The sequence below is a fragment of the Colius striatus genome, chromosome 25 (genome assembly GCF_028858725.1).
Source record: "Colius striatus isolate bColStr4 chromosome 25, bColStr4.1.hap1, whole genome shotgun sequence".
NCBI classification, from domain to species: Eukaryota; Metazoa; Chordata; class Aves; order Coliiformes; family Coliidae; genus Colius; species Colius striatus.
The window spans coordinates 2,280,316-2,299,686 of record NC_084783.1 but is presented as its reverse complement, the minus strand read 5'-3'; the positions used below and the strand labels follow the sequence as shown (position 1 = coordinate 2,299,686).

At 55.0% G+C, this 19,371-nt stretch overlaps 1 protein-coding gene across 1 annotated transcript; it reads left to right on the top strand.

Annotated features, from left to right (window-relative positions):
- The first annotated feature begins 9,158 nt into the window (after positions 1–9,158).
- On the top strand, positions 9,159–18,987 carry RNF126 (ring finger protein 126). The gene is made up of 9 exons (XM_062015052.1): positions 9,159–9,242; positions 12,466–12,524; positions 13,941–14,004; positions 15,195–15,436; positions 16,239–16,307; positions 16,387–16,456; positions 17,091–17,184; positions 17,867–17,982; positions 18,168–18,987. Exons 1-9 carry the CDS (start codon positions 9,168–9,170, stop codon positions 18,315–18,317), a joined length of 939 nt encoding a protein of 312 aa, XP_061871036.1. The 5' UTR covers positions 9,159–9,167; the 3' UTR covers positions 18,318–18,987.
- The last annotated feature ends 384 nt before the right edge of the window (positions 18,988–19,371 follow it).

Sequence of the window (19,371 nt, the reverse complement as noted above, 5' to 3'; positions counted from 1 at the left end):
GCTACAGGAACCCCCAGGAATGGGACCTGTGCTCAGTGCAGTGGGGCCAGCTGGAGATCTGGGGCAGCCCTAGGGCACAGTGTGCAACCAGCAAGCAGGAGAAGCTCGACCTGAGCCTCAATCTCCATCCCTCAGAGCACGTGGGTGAGTGGCTGGTGCAAGGTGTGAGCTGGAGGCACAGCCCCAGTGCTGTGGGTGGCATCGGGGCAGCAGCCCCATGGCACGTGGTGCCTCTGCCCTGATGGGGAAGTGTTCCTCGAGGTGTGGGGCTGTCCCTTAAGGTCTGGGGCTGCCCTTTGAGGTCTGGAGCTGCCCTTTGAGGTCTGTGGGGCTGCCCTTTGAGGTTTGAGGTCTACCCCTCAAGGTCTGAGGCTGCTCCTTAAGGTTTGGGGCTGCTCTGACCTCAAGGGCTGGATTTTCTCTGCTGTATCCACACCGCTCCAGCCAGGTAAATGGGAGAGGTGCCTGTGGCTCACAGCTGCACCCCTGGTGTTGTGGAGAGAGTGTGGTGCAGCAGCTCAATCCCCACCTCCACGGCCCAGCTGGCCACACTCCACCCCCAGCGCTGACACGCAGCTTCGCCCCACGCCCCGGGGCAGCAGCGTCACCCTTCCGTGCCTCAGTTTCCCCATCTGCTGCGGCAAAGATAATGCTCCTCTGCTTGATCCTGCACTATCTCCCAGGAAGGTTGCAGGGATTAGTTAGCTAATGTTTGTGAGGAGCTTTGAAGATGAAAAGCCGTGAACTAATGCCAAGAAGCGCTGAGCTGGATTCTCCGCGCCGAGTAATCGTTTCATGTTCCTGGGACACTTCCACTTGTGCAGATGAAGGAGGGCAGGGCAGGGCAGGAGAGCTTGCATGTGCACAGGGCAAGGGGGTGGGAGAGCTTGCATATCTTCCCAAGACCTGCCCCTCCAAATCTGATCAGCCAGGCTTGTTTTCCTCCTGATCAAACTCAGATCCCTCCCACTAATGCCTTTTTGCCACCCTGGCTGCACCCTGTGAACACCTGGACTGGTGAGATGGCTTCTTGCAGTGGTGCCTTTCCCTTCACAGCTCTGGCTTCTAACACAGCAACTGGGCAGCTAATTAACACACCTTTTACCTCAGGAGCTTCCATGCTGCTGGAAGGAAAGAGCTTAAAAGGTGCAGCACCCACTGTCCTGTCTTGCAGCACCCCCCAGCCTGACTCTGTGCCGTTTGCTGATGGTCTCTGTGCCAGTTGGCAGTGTGTTGGGAAAGTGCTTGTACCTCAGCTGATTGGATTGAATTATTTGGGTAAGATTTCACCAGGCACTGTGTCAGAGGCTTAACTAAAGCCCAGAGCTATTCTGCTGCCCTTGCCCCCTCCACACACCCAGCCAGGGAGTCCAGTAGGATGTCTCTCCACTCTCCAGGGCTTTGGCTGTGCCCAGCAAGAGCCACACTCATCTAACACTTCTTCTCTTCCAAATAGCTGCAGTTTTGGTGTCCTCAGCTCTGCTCTGTGTTGCATGGAAGATGCTGTGGGCTCTGTCCTTGACAGGGAAATGCTGGTGGTGTGTGGAGCCAGGAGGTGCAAACACCATGAAGCAGAGACCAGGAAGGCTGGGGTGTGGGAAAGCAGTGGCCAGAGCCAGGAGGCAGCAGGGATGTCCCATCCTGTCCTGTCTCATCCCATCCTGTCCTGTCTCATCCCATCCCTTCCTGACCTATCCCATCCTGTCCCATCCTGCAGGACCCTGCTGCCCAGCCCACGAGGAGCTGGGTCTGACAAAGCACATTTCCCCTCTCAGTGGAAGAACAGATGTCTCTTGTCCATGGCCTGCAGTTGGCTCTGGTTTCCATCTCTCCTCTCTGTGCACACACAGATTTATAGCTGCCTTAATGAGTTCCTTACAAAACCATCTTGTTGCCCACATGGCTGGCTGAGCCTCGTGGGGGGCAGGCGTGGGGGGAGCTGGGGTGAGGGGTTGGCAGGACTCCACTATGGTCAGGGAGGCTGGTGGCAGCAGCCCCAAACACCTGCACGAGCCCTGAGTCACCTGCCAGGGTCCAGCCTGAGCTGGGTGTACTGTGAGGGGAGTGGGAAGGGGCTGACTGCACCCAGGACATGCCTCTGACTGGGGAGGGAGTGAAGGTTCCTGATGCTGCTCAGCCCCACACAGCCTTACACAGCCTCACAGAGCCTCACACAGCCCCACACAGCCTCACAGAGCCTCACACAGCCTCACACAGCCTTACATGGCTCCACACAGCTCCACATAGCCCCACACTGCCCCACACAGCCTTACATTGCCCCACACAGCCCCACATAGCCTTAAACTGCCCCACACAGCCTTATACAGCCCCATATAGCATCATAGAGCCCCACACAGCATCATACAGCCCCATACAGCCACACAGCCCTGCACATTCTTACACAGCCCCATACAGCATCATAGAGCCCCACACAGCATCATACAGCCCCATACCCCTACACATCCTTACATAGTCCCATACAGCATCATAGAGCCCCACACAGCATCTTACAGCCCCATACAGCCACACAGCCCTACACAGCCCCATACAGCCCCACACAGCATCACACAGCCCCACACAGCATCTTACAGCCCCACACAGCATCACACAGCCTCACACAGCATCTTACAGCCCCACACAGCATCACACAGCCCCACACAGCATCTTACAGCCCCACACAGCATCACACAACCCCACACAGCCCTGCACTGCTACCAGGGTCACTCCCCACCACACAAGTGCTTCCCAAACACAAGGGAACACCTCCCTGAGGAAGATGATGAAAGAGAGCAACTCATGTATCTGTATGCAGAGGGAACAGTGGCAGTGCACCTCCATCCTCCAGTGAGCAAATCATATCCTTCATCCCACTGGAGGAGGATGCTCCAAGCACCCCCAGAGGAGCTGCAGCAGGAATCCCCTCAGTGCCAGGCACCTCCATGGGATCACCTGCATGGCTTCTTGCTCTGTCAGCTGCAGTGGCTCTGGGGGCTCTGGGCATCCATGGCTGAGCTCTCCCATGTGTGACATGTCTCTGAGTAACTTTCATGGGCCCATGGTGTAAACAAGGCATGAGTCAGAGGCAGGGCAGGGTGTGTGGTTTCCCCAGTGTAAATGCTTCCTCTGCAGCGGTGGAAGGAAGGAAAGACCAAACTGAGCCTCGAGGGAAGAGCTGGCAGAGCTGGGAAAACATAATGAAATCGTGTGGGGCTGAACTGGGTTCAGAGCTGAGAGCTGGTTAAAACCTCCTGGGTCATTAAAGCTTCTCTGGCTCCTCAGAGAGGTTGTGGAGAGCTGCTGCTGGAGGAGGCAGAGTGATAGCAGGAAGGGCAGTGGCTGCCCTACTGATCTTTGGTCCAGGAGCAATGTGCTGGCCTGGTCACCCTCCTCTGATACCAGACAGAGGATGCAGTAACACCTCAGCACACCCCTGCCCAAGGGGGTCTTATCCAGCACAGCCCAGCACTCATCACAGGCAGAGCTCAGCTTGGGAAGGGCTGGGAGATGCTGACCCCATCACCAGATGCAGCTGCTGCAGCCAGGGCATGAGGGTACAGGGGCTGATGGGCTCCAGAACATAGCCCAGGGCTCCCATGGGAGGCTGCCCAGGATGAGGGCAGCATGTTTGGGAAGCAAAGGCAAGTGGCTGAGCACAGCAGGGCATAGGATGGGTGATAAGTGAAGGGCTGATCATAACCCCCCACCAAGGGCCCAGCCTGGTCCCCTGGAGTCAGGGGAGAAGCCAACTGAGGGTCTGATCCTGCACTGGTCATAGAATCACAGAACCCCAGCATGGTGGGGGTTGGAAGGGACCTTTAGGGCTCATCCAATGCAACCCCCCTGCAGAAGCAGCTCCCACCTAGATCAGGTCACACAGGAAAGTGTCCAGGTGGGTTTTGAAGAGCTCCAAGGAAGGAGCCTCCACACCCTCCCTGGGCAGCCTGGGCCAGGGCTCTGTCCCCCCCCACATTGGTCCCATGGATGCTGGTGGGTTGACACTGTTCCTACAGTCTGACCTCACAGCACCAGGCCTCAGCAGGAGAAGGAGAAACTGCTGTGAGCTGTGATGACAACAGCCACTGGGGCTGAAGCTGAGGGGAGCTGAACTGGGACAACCCAGCCCCAGCAGCCTGATGGCCCCATGGGAGCCTCATCCCAGTCTCTGAGTAGCCTGAGGTGGAGGCAGTGAAGGGCAGAACCCCCCTGGAGCCCTCAGCCACCCCCAAGCCCTCGTTAGGGTGAGGAGCTTGATTGCTTCCATAGCTCAGCCTTGCAGTGAGCTGAGAAACAAAACATGTTGTTCACATTAAAGCTGCCCTTGAAAAACAATGGTTTCAATCAAACCCCAAAGAATCCCCAAAGAAGGAGAGAAAAAAAACAGAAGAAAAGGGGGAATTTTTAGTGGAGCCTGAAAGAAACCCCCTGAGACCCTGAACCTCCCCCCATGGCTGCTCCCAGAGGCAGGTGGGCTTCCCACTGCCATGGGCACTATGTCACACTGCTGCCAGTCCCTGCCAACCCCTGCCAGCCTGCTGCTGAAATCCCAGAGCCCAGAGCACTCAGCCAGCAGCCCTCAGAGCTCCCCAGCCCTTCCCTGGGCTCTGAGGATGGGGCTCAACCCTTACCCGTTGCTCACAGGTTATCAGGAGCTGCAGGATAAGTTGCTGGGGCAGGATTTGGACCTGCAGCCTGGAGGTGCAAAGCTCAGAGAGAGGAGGTGGGGGATGTAAATCTCCTGATCTGGCTGTGAGGGAATTCAAAGGGAGAGCGATTCAAATCCGCCGGGACACGACTGGCTCGGGGCTGCCAGACAATCCCTGCAGTGTTTGGAGCTCATCTTGCTGCTTTCCTTTGAGTGGCCTCCAATTTATTAATTAAAATAGGCAATTATATATAATGTGGGGTGGAGGGGAGTGGGGAGACCAGCTGCACCAGTTCTTCTCACTTGGCAGGAACCGTGTTGGGAAGCTGCTCTAGCTCCAGGAGGTGCTTGTGCTTTCAAGGGCTCAAGGCAGAGCATGGGATGGAACCTGTGCCCAGAGCTGCCCCTGGATCCTCCTCCTGGCACAGCAGGGCTTGGAGAGCCCAGCAGCAAGTCAGCTTTAGCTACAGAGACCACAGAGGCCGAGACCTTTAGGGAATGACTTGCCCGAGTCACCAAGGAGTTGGCAGCAGAGCTGGAAGCTGCACCCAAAGTCACCAGGGTGTGCTGGCAGAGGTGGCTGCCCCTGGTGCCATGTGCAGCACTGACTGCTTGGGGAAGCCAGATCCTTTAGTGTATTACCAGCCATCCCTCCATGATCGTCACTGCAATAAAGACACTGAGGGGCTGCAGCGTGGCCAGAGCCGGGCACAGAGCTGGGGAAGGGGCTGGAGCACAAGGGGCTGGGGAGGGGCTGAGGGAATGGGGGTGTTGAGGCTGGAGAAGAGGAGGCTGAGGGGAGACAGCAGCATGCTCTGACACTCCCTGGCAGGAGGCTGCAGGGAGCTGGGGGTCAGCCTCTGCTCCCCAGTAACAAGTGACAGGATGAGCAGAAACAGCCTCAAGTTGCCCCAGGGGAGGTTGAGGTTGGAGCTGAGGCAGAACTGTTTCCCTGAGAGGGGTGTCAGCCCCTGTGCCAGGCTGCCCAGGGAGCTGGGGGAGTGCCCAGCCCTGCAGGGATCCCAAAGCCCTGGAGCTGAGGTGCTGAGGGCTGTGGGTCAGTGCTGGGCTGGGCAGGGTGACCCCAGTGATGAGCTTCCTCTGCTGTGCAGGGGAACTGGATGGGAACCAGCCCCTCTCTGGATCTGCAGTGGTGCCCACACACCAGGCTGATGCCATGGGGTGAGTCTGGCCTCATGGCACATTGGGTCCCACTGGGGCTGTGTGCCTGGGACACACACACACACAGGTACACACACACACACAGGTACACACACACACACACACACAGATACACACACACACACAGGGCACAGCCACCCATGCCAGGGCCTGTCAGCAGCCCACAGCCACCCCCTGCCAGCACCTGGCACGGTGGCACTGTCTGAATTAAGTAATGTCTTGGGTTGTGAGCTCATCAACCAACACCCAGAGCCTGGGTGATGTGAGTGGCAGCAGTGGGTGCCACAGGAGAAGGTCCTGAATAAACTCTGCCATGTCAACACAGGCTGCTGCCAACACCCTGGGCTGTGTGACCTCCAGCATCTCCCACAGGGCTCCTGCTGAACACCAGCACAGCTCAGAGCAGCAGCAGGGTGGGTTTATTGCCTTTCCTGCAAAGCCCCAGTTGCCAACCTAACCAAACCCCAAGTGGAAGGGGCAACTGCTGCTCCCAAACACCCACAGAAGCACCCATGGTGAACCTCTGAGCCCAGCTCAGGCATCACAGCAGGGCACCTGCATCCCCCTCCACAAAACAACCCAACTCAGAGCTGCTGCAGGAGCCTCTCACCCCATCCTGTCCCTTTGGATGGTCACAAGGTATTTTCTAGTGCCCTTGGCCCAGATTCTCCTCCTTTCCTTCTGCTTTCCCTGTTGGGGATGGGGCTTTGCCTGCCCAGCTGCCTGGGGAGCAGGCTCCATCTAATGATGAATCGACACTGGTCTGGGAGGTGTCACCTCTTCGTCAGTGTTCTTGGAAGAGAGGGTGCAGTTTGCTTCTTTCTGCAGCACCGTGGGAAAATCCTCCCAGCTATTTGCTTCCCAGGGTGACTCAAATTTGCTCCTGGCCAGCCCCATCTCCCTCAGAGGTAATGGGCAAGCAAGGGACAGACAAGTCCAGAAACTCAGTTCCTGAGGTGAGCAGCCCCTGCCAGAGCAAGGGCAGAGGTGGGGTGGAATCTGCTCAGGAACTGTCACATCCCCTGTGGGAAGGGATGGCAGCCAAGGATAAAGGGAAGACACAGAGCTGCCCAGGGGCAGTGGGAGCCTCAGGCTCTGGAGAGGGGCTCTTGCATGGGATCCCCTCTTAACCCTCAGCATCTGGAATGTGGAGGGTGGACATCCAGGTCCAGACTGAGCAAGCCCAGAGGCTGCAGTTAACAGGGCATGGGCTGAGTGCTGAAGCAGTCACAGGTCATAGAATCATAGAATGGTGGGGTTGGAAGGGACCTTTAGAGATCATCTAGCCCAACCCCCCTGCAGAAGCAGGTCCCAGCTAGATCAGCTTGCATAGAAACATACCCAGGTGGTTCTTGAAGACCTGAAGGTCTAACAAGCAGCTTTCTAACTGCTCAGGGACAAGGTGATCTCCTAGCAGAGTGTCCTTGTCTTGGATCACCTCTCTCTGCACAAACACATCCCAATTAGCCAAAGGCCTGGCTAGCAGGGGACCCATCTCCTGTGCTGCATGCTGGAGCTGGGCTTGCTGGAGGTTATCTGCACGTGCACTGACACCTCCCACCGTTTGCATCCCGCCTGAGTGTTGCCACGTTGAGCTCCTGCGTCAGGGAATTCCAGAGGGACAAAGTCAGTGGAGTCAGATCCTTCCCTCTCCCATCCCACAGGCACCCTGCACCCATTTGATCAAGCGGCAACTTGTCCTCCCAACCATGAAAGCAGGTGAGGAGGAACGAGTCCATGGCCTCAGCATAGAAGGGAACTTCCCTCCTAGGTGTGAAATGCCCAGTCCAGTGCCTGAGGCTCAGCTCTGCACCGTCTGGCTCCAGGGCTGGGTCATGCCAGGCTGTCTAGACCCACCTCCCAAAGAAAAGGGAGTTGCAGGGCTCTGGAGTGGTTTCCTCATGGCTTGTAAAGAATTGCTGACACGTCTTATCAACAGCTGGGATCATCAATCAGAGACTAAACGACTGCAAATTTGTCCCACTGTTGCAATTTGCACACAATGGTCAAACCCCTTCCAAAAGCCTGGGACCGGTTACTGAGCCTTTACCCGGCCGGTTCCCACCAGCTCCCAGTTCACCGACCTCTCCCCCGTCCCCTTTGCCCTGTCCCAGCCCACCCGAAGGCACGGGGAGACCTTTAGAGGGAGCGTTCCTGGGGTTTGCTTTCCAGGACGCCTGAGCTGCTGCACCAATCCTTCCCAGCAGCTGCATCACCAGAGTAAAGCCGGAGTAGCAAAACGTGAGCCACAGATGCCACCTGCTGGAAGCCACCCTGGAGCCTGCCGGGCATCCCACAGCCTCACCGTGCAGGAACCCCCAAACCCCCAAACCCCACAGTCTCATCACTCTCCAGCCTCCCAGCCCCACCATGCAGAAACCCCACAGTCCTACCACCCCCAAATCCATCCCTTATCCTCACCACCCAGAAATCCCAACCCCCTGCAGCCCCACGACCCTCAAACCCCCCAAATCCCACAGCCCTGCCACTCTGAAACCCCCAAACCACGTTGACAGCTCCCAGTCCTAAGGACCAGAGTGAGGACCACATGAACCCCATGCTCCCCCCAAAAGCCACAGCCTCAGGAAGGGACCAGGCTTGAACCCCAGCACTGTGTGAGATCTCCCACACATTTCCCAGCTCATTCCTGAGTCGCCTCAGGGAAGGAGCAGCCTCAACCCCCCAAAGATTTCATCTGCCACCCCCCCAAAACCTCCTCCAACACCCACAAGAGAACAGAGGCAAACACCCAACCTGGGAGAGGTGGCTCTTTTCTGAAATGCAACCTTGAATTAACCAGACAGGTGTGATTTTACAGCACGTTTTGGGTTTCCAACTGGAAAACAATGTGGTGTCTTGGTTTGTAGAGGTTCAGGTTTCTTTTTTGGGGGGGGGGAACCAAAAAAAACCCACCCCAAATGATTGAACTGCTGAGCTGAGATTTTAAAGGCTTATTCCTGGAGGTGAACGTTAAAAATAAGAAAGGGGGGAAAGAGGGAATGGGAATGGGAATGGGAATGGGAATGGGAATGGGAATGGGAATGGGAATGGGAATGGGAATGGGAATGGGAATGGGAATGGGAATGGCTGGAGCTGAGTGCTGGGAGCTGCGCTCGCCCTCCTTATAAAGGCTAAGCCACGCCCCCTCCCTTAGCCACGCCCACCCATGGCAAAGCCACGCCCACCCACTGCAGAAGCCACGCCCCCTGAGTGCGCGTTTCAGCCGCCGCCGCCGTTTCTTGTCCGTGCGCGGCCGCCGTTGGGCGCCGCCGCGCGTCGCTGGGCGGGGCCGGCCGAGGTGAGGCGGCAGCGGGCGGGGAGGGGTGGGGGGGGGGGTGGGAAGATGGCGGAGGCTTCACCGCAACCGGGACGGTTCTTCTGCCACTGCTGCTCGGCTGAGATCGCCCCTCGCCTGCCCGTGAGCGGGGGTGGGGGCTCGGACAGCGGTTCGGTGGAAGGAGCCGGGGGGGAGGGGGGGGGATAAGGCGGGTAGAGGCCGTGGGGGGGGGGTTGGGGCACGTGGGGGTGAGGCCTGAGGGGCCCCGGGAGGCCTGAGGCGGCTGAGGGGGGAGAGGAGCGGCCGCGCCGGCACCGGGGGTGGGGAGCGGAGTGCGGGTCGGGGCCATGAGGAGGAGTGGGACCCAAGGCCCCGCGGGGGTGGGCGGTTCTGCGTGTGGCGGTTGGGGTTGGAAGGGGCCGCAGGGTCGGCTCCGGAGTGAGGAAACGGGGCCTTTGGGGGCCGAAACGGCGCGCGGCCGGTGCAGCTCGCGGAGGGGAGAAGCTCTCGGCCCGGCTTTGGGGTGCGGGGAGGTGGGGAGGTCTGGCTGGGAGGCCGCAGTGGTTCCTGTGCTCCAGACGCGTTGTGAGGAAGGAGAAGCCCCCGCGCCCCCGCCTCAGGGGGGGGTTGGGGACGGGGGGGGGGTCCTGACCTGCAGCATGGACCTGAGAGAGATCTGCAGTCCCCTGGCCTCCCACCCCCCAGGCTCCTGCACCATTACCTCACTTCATCCAGAGCTCTCTGAAGCCTGGTTGGGTAATGAGGGAGTTTCTTTTTTGTCTCTTTCAGTAAGATGCAAGTTAAACATAAGGGAAAAACTACTTCACTGTAAGGGTGAGGGAGCCCTGGCCCAGGCTGCCCAGGGAGGGTGTGGAGGCTCCTGCTCAGGAGGTTTCCAACCCCAGCTGGACACATTCCTGTGCCCCCTGAGCCAGGGGAAGCTGCTTGAGCAGGGGCTGGGGCTGGATGGGCTCTGTAGGGCCCTTCCCACCCCCAACATTCAGACATTCTGGGTTGCCTTGGTTCTGTGGTGATACTCTGGGAGGTTGGCAAGTGCACAGATGAGCTGTACGTGGTGTCTCTGCTCCTTGCTTCAGAAGTGCTGTGTAGGCTGGGTGCAGCACATGAGGAAAAGCCCTGCTTGTGAGGAGTCATATCTTCCTGGTGTGGGTAGAAAAGAAGCATTAGCAGCTGGAGAGGAACTGCCTAAAACGTGGTGTTAGGCCACAGGCAGGTTTCTCTGTCAATAGCCTTTCCAGGTGCTGTGAGAGGTTACATTTGCTTGGGAAGATCATACCTGAAACTTTTTTACAGAGTCCCATTGGACTAAGGCATTGCTTTTTGTCAGTTTATTCAGTCTTAGAAGTCACCCAGTTGTGAGCATTGGTCTCTCTCCTCATTGGTCTTCACCATCAGTTTGGTTTTGTGACGTGCCGTTTGTCCTTTCGCCCTCCCCGTTGGCTTTACTGGTTAGGTGAGGCTTTTGCTGCTCAATCTCACAGCCTGTATTTGTGAGGACAAAACTCTTGATAACATTGCTGCTCAATGCACAGGAGAGCTGGAGAAAGCAGCTGAGGACCTGAAGCTTCTCACCTGGGAATGTTGGCCCTTTGTTTTTGCTTAAACACCCTGCTTTGGGCTTGTGGCAGCTGTGCACATCTGGCACTGAACACCCTGAGCTGTGGCAGGGAGCAAACAGCTGGTTTTGTTGCTTCAAGCCTTGTTAATTGTTAGTTAATCAACTTGTTTTGGGGTGGTCTAAGTTCATCCAGTTTTCACTTAGTGCTTGCAGACTGAGCTGCTGCAGATACCACGGCACACGCTGCACAGGAAGGATTCAAACAGCCTGAGAAGCAGCAAACTGACATTTGTGTTGTTCCAGCTGCAGAGGAATTTGCTGATCCCTGTGTTCACAGTGTCCATAAGCACACACACACACACACACACAAAAGCCTCCCTTAAATAGAGCTGAGAGGAGCAAGTTGCTCTCTGCTGAGCCTGGCTGCCCTCAGAGTTTACCCAGGGAGGGGGCATTTCAGAGGCAATTGATTGATGGCTCAACATGAGGCTTCCCATGTGCTGGGAACCAACTCTGAGAAGTGTTTGGATGGTGGTGAAATGGTCTTGACACCAAAAAGTTGTGTAAGTTGGGCAGAGACACCTCAGTTGTTTCACAACAGCAGGTCTAGAGTCCCGTGCCTAAAAAGGGAGCAGCAGCTTCTGGTTCTAGGCTGGTTCTAAGCCTCGGTGTTTGCTGCTTCCTTATCTCACTGGGCAGGCAGAGGCAGTGCTGAGTGGGTCACTGCCTTCTGCTGGGGACTTATCAGGTTCTTCTGGGGTGGCTGGGGTGATCCCAGATGTCTTATCAGAGCACACCCACAGGGCTGACACCCTCTTCTCTTTTGGGGAGTGCATTGCCTTTGTTTAAGGGTCTGTGCCAGTTGAATGGGAGCACTAGTGAAGTGGCCTTATTTTTAGAAGCTCTTAAATTTCTTCCATGCTGAGCCTGGCTTTGCCAGCACAGGGTTCTGAGCTTGGTGGCTGAGCAGGGTCTGTTGCTTCCTCTTCAGCCTCAGCAGTGCTGCTGCTTCTCAGAGAGCTGAAAAGTGAAGCAATTTCCTTTCAGGATCTTGGGTCACAGCTGGTGGTATGATCTGTGGAGTGTAAATGCTTCACTGACACCAGGAACTGTGAGAAGTGACTGAGGAATCCTGTTTCTGCACATGCAGGGGGTTTATTCCATCACATTCAGTCCCCAGTGTTAAAGCCACAAGGGTGGCAGCAGCTTTCTGCTCTGAGCACTGAGCGTGGGAGTGTCAAACTCTGCTATTGTGTGCTGCAGAATGACCCTCTTGTGTCTCCTTGACCCCCCTGTGTGGTGTCAGCCCCAGCAGACATTAGCAACAGCTCTCCATTCAGCCCTTCCTAAGCTGATGCTGTGGTTTAGCCCCTCCTGCTTCCTTTCATCACGATGGGTTGACCTCAGGAGGAGGGGGAGGCAGGGGAATGCCACCAAAACACACAGCTATCTAAAAGCTCTTCTGGGAAGGCAGGTGGTTTTACTTTCACTTCACTCAGAACTACATCAGATGTTCCCTAAATGCTTTTTTTCCCCCTCTCTACTGAGGATGAATCAATGTCATCCAGATCTTTTCTAAAGCCAAGTTCCCAACAAGCTCAGGCTTAACAATTTGCCTCACTAGTCTGGTGGAGTCAGATATCAGTGGTTTGGGGTCTTTTTGGCTCTGGAATGATACTGTGCATTCGAGACAGTGAGCTGGAAGACACACTTCCACCCTGAAGTCACTCTTGGCAGCATTTACATACCATTTTCTTCTCTCATTCAGTATTTCTTCTCCCCTAGGATTATATTTGCCCACGGTGTGAATCTGGTTTCATTGAAGAACTTCCTGAAGAGCCAAGGTAACGTTGCCCCACAGCTTGTTCCTGCAGTGAACTCAGTCTGCTTTGCTCTTCTCCTTTTTCTCACACTGAAGACACCATTTTTTATAACTTCTGCCCAATATTTGGCTCATCTTTTGTCACTGTGGGGTAGGAATTGCTTGTTTTGCCTAGTTGGCCTCTTAGAGGTAAATCAGCCATGGGAATGCTGAGTGTCCCACGGTGCTGCAGAGGGTGGGGGAGGAATGGATTGATTTAAAACAAACACACAAAAAAACTCCTATGGTAGAGAAGTTTTTCCTGTGGCATGTGGTAGCTCTGAACTGGTTTTGAGTCATCAGGACAGAGATAACCCTCAGAGGGAGGAATCTGAGGAATGGAGAGTGTACATGTGCTTGAGTGTAGAACTGAATAACTCTGAAGCAGTTTGAGACTTTGGACTCTGCACTGAGAGCAGCTGAGATCTGTGTTCACGTGCTTCACTGCTGACTCAGTAGTGGAACTGTTCTCTGGCAGTGTCAAAACAGGCAAGAGGAGAGGAGAAATATCTTAAAACATGTCAGGCTGTGTCATGGGGGACCAGCAGCCTGCAAGTGTTCGGTGCCAGGACAGTCTGAGCTGCACAGGGGGTGTGCCAGGAGTGTGTTGCTGCATGCTGAGAGCAGTGGTCTTCACAGACCAAGGTTTCTGTGCTGACAAGGTGATATTTGGTCTGACTACACCAACCTTAGAGGCTGAAAATCAGTCCTGGCTAATCCCAACATACAGTTGATTTGCTGCATCCTTGAGAGACTCGTGTAACTGCTGAACCTGAGGGGTTTAGCACCATGAATGTCAAAGCATAAGCCTGGATACTGAGCAGTAAATGTTCCTGCAGCTCTCTAAAAGCAGAAGCATGACAGCATTAAGAGTTTTCCTAGTCATCTGTCCTGTTTGGTCACGTGCCTCTGCAATAGAGAACTTCCTTTGATTCAAGATTAGACTTAAGCATGTTTGGCTCATGGAGACCAGGGTTTGTACCTTAAGTCTCCTCTTCCTGGTACTCCAGAGGATTAGCAGGTTTGTTTGAGGTGGATTGGGCAGGGAATCCTTGCTTGACATCGTGGTTCAGTGACTTCTCTGTAGCTTCATGAAGTCAGAATCTAGGAGGGGAAGAAGAGATGAGGGAAAATGAAGGTTGCAGGGAGGGGAAAGCCCCACATTGCTGTGGACAAAGCAAAGCAACAGCTGAGGATGGCCCTGCCCTAGGAAGGGAAGGTGAGCAGACCTCCCAGGTCTCTTTTTCCTCTGGCTCTGCACAAAAAGAAGTCAGTTGCTTTCTGTGTGCCATTACTGAGCCCCTGAGGTGTCTGCTTTCCCTGTCAGACTCCTGTCCCTCGCTCCCCTCTGCAGGGAAAACCTTTTCTGAGGCTCACCATTGCTCTCCATTCTTCACAGGAATGCTGACAATGAGACCAGCTCCTCTACATCAGCCAGTGACCAGAGCAGGCATCCTTTTGAGGTATGTCCTCTGTCTCTCCCAACAAAGTGCTTTTTCCATTGTTTGACTGTTCCCCAGGTTATGACAAAATCTGGGAAAGGGGTTTATTAACATCATCCACGTGCTGCTCCTGAAATCTCTGTGTGTGTTTTAAATAGGACCATCACCTGTAGCTTGTTCTGCTTGTGAGGGGGCTAAGCTGGAGTTTAATGAGCTGTCTGGCTGTGTTGCTATGTGGTAGCCTCAGCTTAAAGGGCAGCAGTTAAAGAGAAACCAGGGAAGCTGGGGTTCTTTCTTACCTTCATATGCAGGCTCAGTCTGTGCTCCTCACTGGGCTGCTTGTGAGGGGGTTCTGAGCCACCCATGTCAGCCAAGGCTGGGGAGCTGCTGGGGGTCAGAAGAGATTAGGCTGTACTGGGCAGCTGCTGAAATGCCAGGTGTGAGCAGTGAGAACCATTCCATAGGGCAGTACAGGCTGCTGGAGAGCTGCTCCAGGAGAGGGACCTGGGAGTGCTGGTGGGCAGCAAATACACATGAGCAGCAATGTGCCCTCGTGGGCAAGAGCCAATGGCAGCCTGGGGGGCATGAGGGAGAGTGTGGGCAGCAGGGCAAGGGAGGTTCTGCTCCCACTCTGCTCTGCCCTGCTGAGGCCTCATCTGGAGTCCTGGGGCCAGTTCTGGGCTCCCCAGTTGCAGAGAGACAGGGAACTGCTGGAGAGAGGCTAGTGCAGGGACACCAAGATGCTGAGGGGATGGAACATGTGTGAGGAGGAAAGGCTGCAGCCCTGGGGCTGTTCAACTGGAGAAGAGAAGCCTGAGCTCAGGGGGCCCTTCCCAATGCTGATCAATCCCTACAGGGTGGATGCTGAGAGGATGGGGCCAGTGTTTGTTGTGTGGTGGCCAGTGGGTAACAGACAGAGGCTGGCACACAGGCAGTGCCCCTGGCACAGGAGGAGCAAGTCCTTTGGTGCTGAGCTGAGGGAGCCCTGGCCCAGGCTGCCCAGGGAGGGTGTGGAGGCTCCTTCTCAGGAGGTTTCCAACCCCAGCTGGACACATTCCTGTGCCCCCTGAGCCAGGGGAACCAGCTGTAGCAGGGGCAGGGCCAGGATGAGCTCTGCAGGGCCCTTCCAGCCCCACACTCAGGGATTATTTGAAACCCAAGAGCCGTTTTCCTCTGTGTCACAACCAATCCTCTCCACCCTCTCCCTCCAGAACGTGGATCAGCACTTGTTCACCTTGCCACAGGGCTATGGCCAGTTTGCCTTTGGGATCTTTGATGACACCTTTGAGTTTCCCTTTGGGTCCAACGTGCAGCCAGAAGACAACAGGGACTCTGAGAACCGCCGGGAGCGGGAGCATCAGTCCCGGCACCGATACAGCGCCAGGCAGCCGCGCGCCCGCCTGGCCACACGCCGTGCCGCTGGCAGGCACGAGGGGGTTCCCACGCTGGAGGGGTGAGTAACAAACCACCAGGTCCCTGTGGAGAAAGCCCAGAGCTTTGGTTTGTTATTTCACTGATGTGATTTAGCTGCAGATCAGCCCATCCCTTGCTCTCAGTGAGGAGTGGGGTCTTACAGACGACTCCCAGCGTGGCTCTATGTGTGGTCAGGCTGATGGGCCTGCAGCTCTGGGCAAGCTCTTGCTTTGAGTTTCTCAGGGCTGTTTCACACAAGTGTGGTGGCAATGGGATGTGGAGTTTTGGCTATTAAAGCTGTGATGAGGAAGCATTCCCTGGTCCTTAGCAGGTGCTGCCAGAATATGCTCAACATGAGGGAAAACAAGGGAGCTGATGTTGCTCCAGCTGCAGCCATAGAATCCCAGCATGCTGAGTGTTGGAAGGGACCTTTAGAGCTCATCCAGACCAACCCCCCTGCTAAAGCAGGTCCCACCTAGATCATGCCACATAGAAACATGCCCAGGTAGCTTTTTGAGACCTAAGAAGGAGCCTCCACACCCTCCCTGGGCAGCCTGGGCCAGGGCTCCCTCACTGAAACACTGAAATAGTTTGTCCTTATGTTTAAATGGAACTTTCTGTGTTCCAGCTTCATCCCATCACCCCCCTCCATGAATAAAATATCAAAGCTTCTCTTTAGCAATGAATAATCAGTTCCTAAGATGCAATTGCTGCAGTGTATTTGTCCCCTTCCCCTGCTGATGCCACACCAATCAGCATGTTTAACCACTGCAGGTCAGGTTTGTGGGCTGAGAGCTCACAGACACTAATTCTGACAGAATCCTGCTCTTCTTGGTTTTCAGAATCATCCAGCAGCTGGTCAATGGAATTATTGCACCTACAACAATACCAAACCTAGGACTGGGTCCTTGGTGAGTTGGAAGCTGTGCTGCTCTTTGTGACAGTGTTGTTGTTCCTGCTCTCAAATGTAATTGTTGTCCTTCTTCAAAGGGGAGTCTTGCATTCAAATCCAATGGACTATGCCTGGGGTGCCAACGGCTTGGATGCAATTATTACACAGGTAAAATTGGCATTATACTGGGGTATACTGGGAAATGAAGAGGAGTTGGTGTGCTGCTGAGATGCCTTCATCTGTCTGTGGTCTTTGGTGTTCTCCAGGGCTCAGTGTTGGAGACTGTTCTGTTTAATGACTTTTATCAATGATCTGAGTGAGGGAATTGAGTGCTCCTCAGTAAGTTCAAGATGACACAAAGCTGGGTGGGAGTGTAGAGCTGTGTGAGGGCAGGAAAGCTCTGCAAGAGGGCCTTGGCCTGGCTGGAGCCATGGGTCAAAGGCAATGGGATGAGTCTGAACAAGGGCAAGTGCTGGATCCTGCCTTTGGGCCACCCCAAGACCAGGCACCGCTCCAGGCTGGGACAGAGGGGCTGGAAAGCTGCTGGAGGGAAAGGGCCTGAGGGAGTTGGTGTCAGGAGCCAGCAGCATACCCAGTGGGGCAAGAAGGCCAAGGGCATCCTGGCTTGGATCAGCAGGGGAGTGGCAGCCCCTGCCATGGAGCTTCCTAACCATGGAGCTGAGGTGCTGAGGGCTGTGGGTCAGTGCTGGGCTGGGCAGGGTGAGGGGAGGGCTGGGACTGCAGCAGCTTCAAGGGCTTTGCCAACCAAAGTGATTTTATGATTCTATGTTGTTTTTCTCAGTTACTAAATCAGTTTGAAAACACTGGACCACCACCAGCAGACAAGGAGAAGATCCAAGCCCTCCCCACCGTACAGATCGCCCAGGAACACGTAGGTGTGTGTCTGCTCCACACAGAGCTCACTCAGAGCTCTCTTCAATGTTTTCTTGGGAGTTTGGTTTTGTCTGCTGGTACTTCCAAGGCCTAAAACATTTCAAAGAGGGGAGACAGCTGAAGTGTTGCTGTGTTATCCTCACACCCAAAGAGGAGCAGTGTAGACTGGATGGATTTGCCCTCAGGAAGGAAAGTGCTGTGAGAAGTTCAGTGTGAACAGAGATCAAAAAGGAAAGAGGAAGGGAATAATGAAGGAAACCCCAGGCAGTGAGAGGTGGGGTGATGGTGGTAGGAGCTGCAAACACCAAGCTTTCATCTCTGCAGGGATGGAGAAGTGGTGGGGGAAGGAGGGAAAAGTGATGGGATATCAGGTCATAGACTCCCAGACTGGTTTGGGTTGGACTCATCATGTTCCAGCCCCCTGCCTGGACACCTTCCACTAGCCCACTCTGTTCCAACTTTGGACACTTGTAGGGATGAGGCAGCCACAGCCTCTCTGAGCAACCTATCTCAGGTCCTCACCACCCTCCCAGGGAAGAACAATCTTCCTGAGGTCTCACCCAAACCTCCCCTGTTTCCCTTTGCATCCATCACCTGTCCTGTCCCCGCACGCCCTTGAGTCAGGTGCTTTTGAGTCTCCCCTTGATGGTTTAACTGGGTTTTGACTTTCCCTTTGTGCTGCAGATTCTGGGTTAGAGTGTCCTGTGTGTAAAGAAGACTACACAGTGGGTGAGAACGTCCGGCAGTTACCCTGCAATCACCTCTTCCACAACAGCTGCATCGTCCCTTGGCTGGAACAGGTTGGTGCTGACATCAACTTGGGGCTTTGCTCTGATTCACTTTTCCCCTGCTTTTTAAACCTTTTCATCCCTCTGTGATGAAGCTTAAGTGTGAACAGGAGTTTCCTCAGAGCCTTTTTGTTTCCCCCCTGCTCTCTCATGTGTTTCTAACCCCCATCTCTTTTGGTTTTGTCTGCTCTCCAAAGCACGACACGTGTCCCGTGTGCCGGAAAAGCCTCAGTGGACAAAACACTGCCACAAACCCCCCAGGACTCACAGGGATGAACTTCTCATCCTCCTCCTCCTCCTCTTCCTCCAGCTCACCAAGTAATGAAAACTCATCGAACAACTCCTGAATCTCAGTCCCCTCTCTCTGTCCCTGGGGCCCTCAAATCCTCCTCCCTCCCTCCCCAGCCAACGCCAGCAGAGCCAGGGGGGGAGCAGGGGGCAAAACAACCCCCTCCCACCCTCTCCCTTTCCCTCCTGAATGCCCTTCTTGTGTTCTGAAGACATTGGAGACTCTGGGTCCTTCAGAGATGAGAAGCCTCATGTTCAGTGATGGGAGGAAGGTGGGCAAGGGTTTGACTTCCCTCACCAACATCCGTTTGCCACGTGGACTTCTGGCCGTGGGAGGCTGCGGCCGAGGCCCCCGAGGTGCTGTTGGGACTGGGGAAAGGTTCTTTTTGCTTTTGGATGGTTTGGAATTTGGAGATTCTTTGGTTTTCCCCTTTCCTTTTGCTCCTCCTCCCCTCAGATCCTCCCTCTCTTCTTCTCTGGAGACTTGGAAGTCTTAAAACTGAAGGCTGGGGAGGGCCGATAGCTGTCAAGGAAAAGATGAACTCTGGAAGTAGACCCCTCCCTCTCAACCTTGCCTTTTTATTTCCCCTTCCCTTCATCCCTTTCCTCATCCAAGCCCTGTTTCTTTTTCTTTGTAACCTCACCCTTCTGCTACTCAACACTGAAAAGGGGTTTTTATAATTTTAAATTATTACTGCTGTGAAATAAAGGGACGTTTCAGCCCAAGGAGGATGTTCTGCATGATTTGAGGCAAACTCCAGCCTAAAGCAGCTCTCTGGAGACTCCAGTGCTTGGGCTTTTTCTACTCCCAGGCCAGGCTGGGTTTATCTGAGCTCCTCCCATGTGCTCTTGAGCATCAGACTCCACCGTGGCCAGTGCCTGCAGGTGTGTGAGCAGCAATGGTACACACAGTGGTAGAGGTTGGAAGGGACCTTTAGAGATCATTTAGTCCAAACCTTCCTGCTAAAGCAGATCCACTGAGATGATGGAGTGGTTGGCTGCAGGGTTGAAGCATCCTGACCTGATCTTTTGGATGTTTTTAACACCCTCTCTCCCTGTTGCAGTCCTGCCCAGCTCAAGCCTGAGGGGATTTCAACATGTTGCCATCAGAAC

Excerpts from the sequence above, each read along its gene's own strand:
- RNF126 (XM_062015052.1), top strand. The coding sequence starts at position 9,168 with ATGGCGGAGGCTTCACCGCAACCGGGACGGTTCTTCTGCCACTGCTGC. Across the intron at positions 15,437-16,238 it reads GGGGTTCCCACGCTGGAGGG|AATCATCCAGCAGCTGGTCA; the intron begins GTGAGTAACAAA and ends CTTGGTTTTCAG. Across the intron at positions 17,983-18,167 it reads TCGTCCCTTGGCTGGAACAG|CACGACACGTGTCCCGTGTG; the intron begins GTTGGTGCTGAC and ends TGCTCTCCAAAG.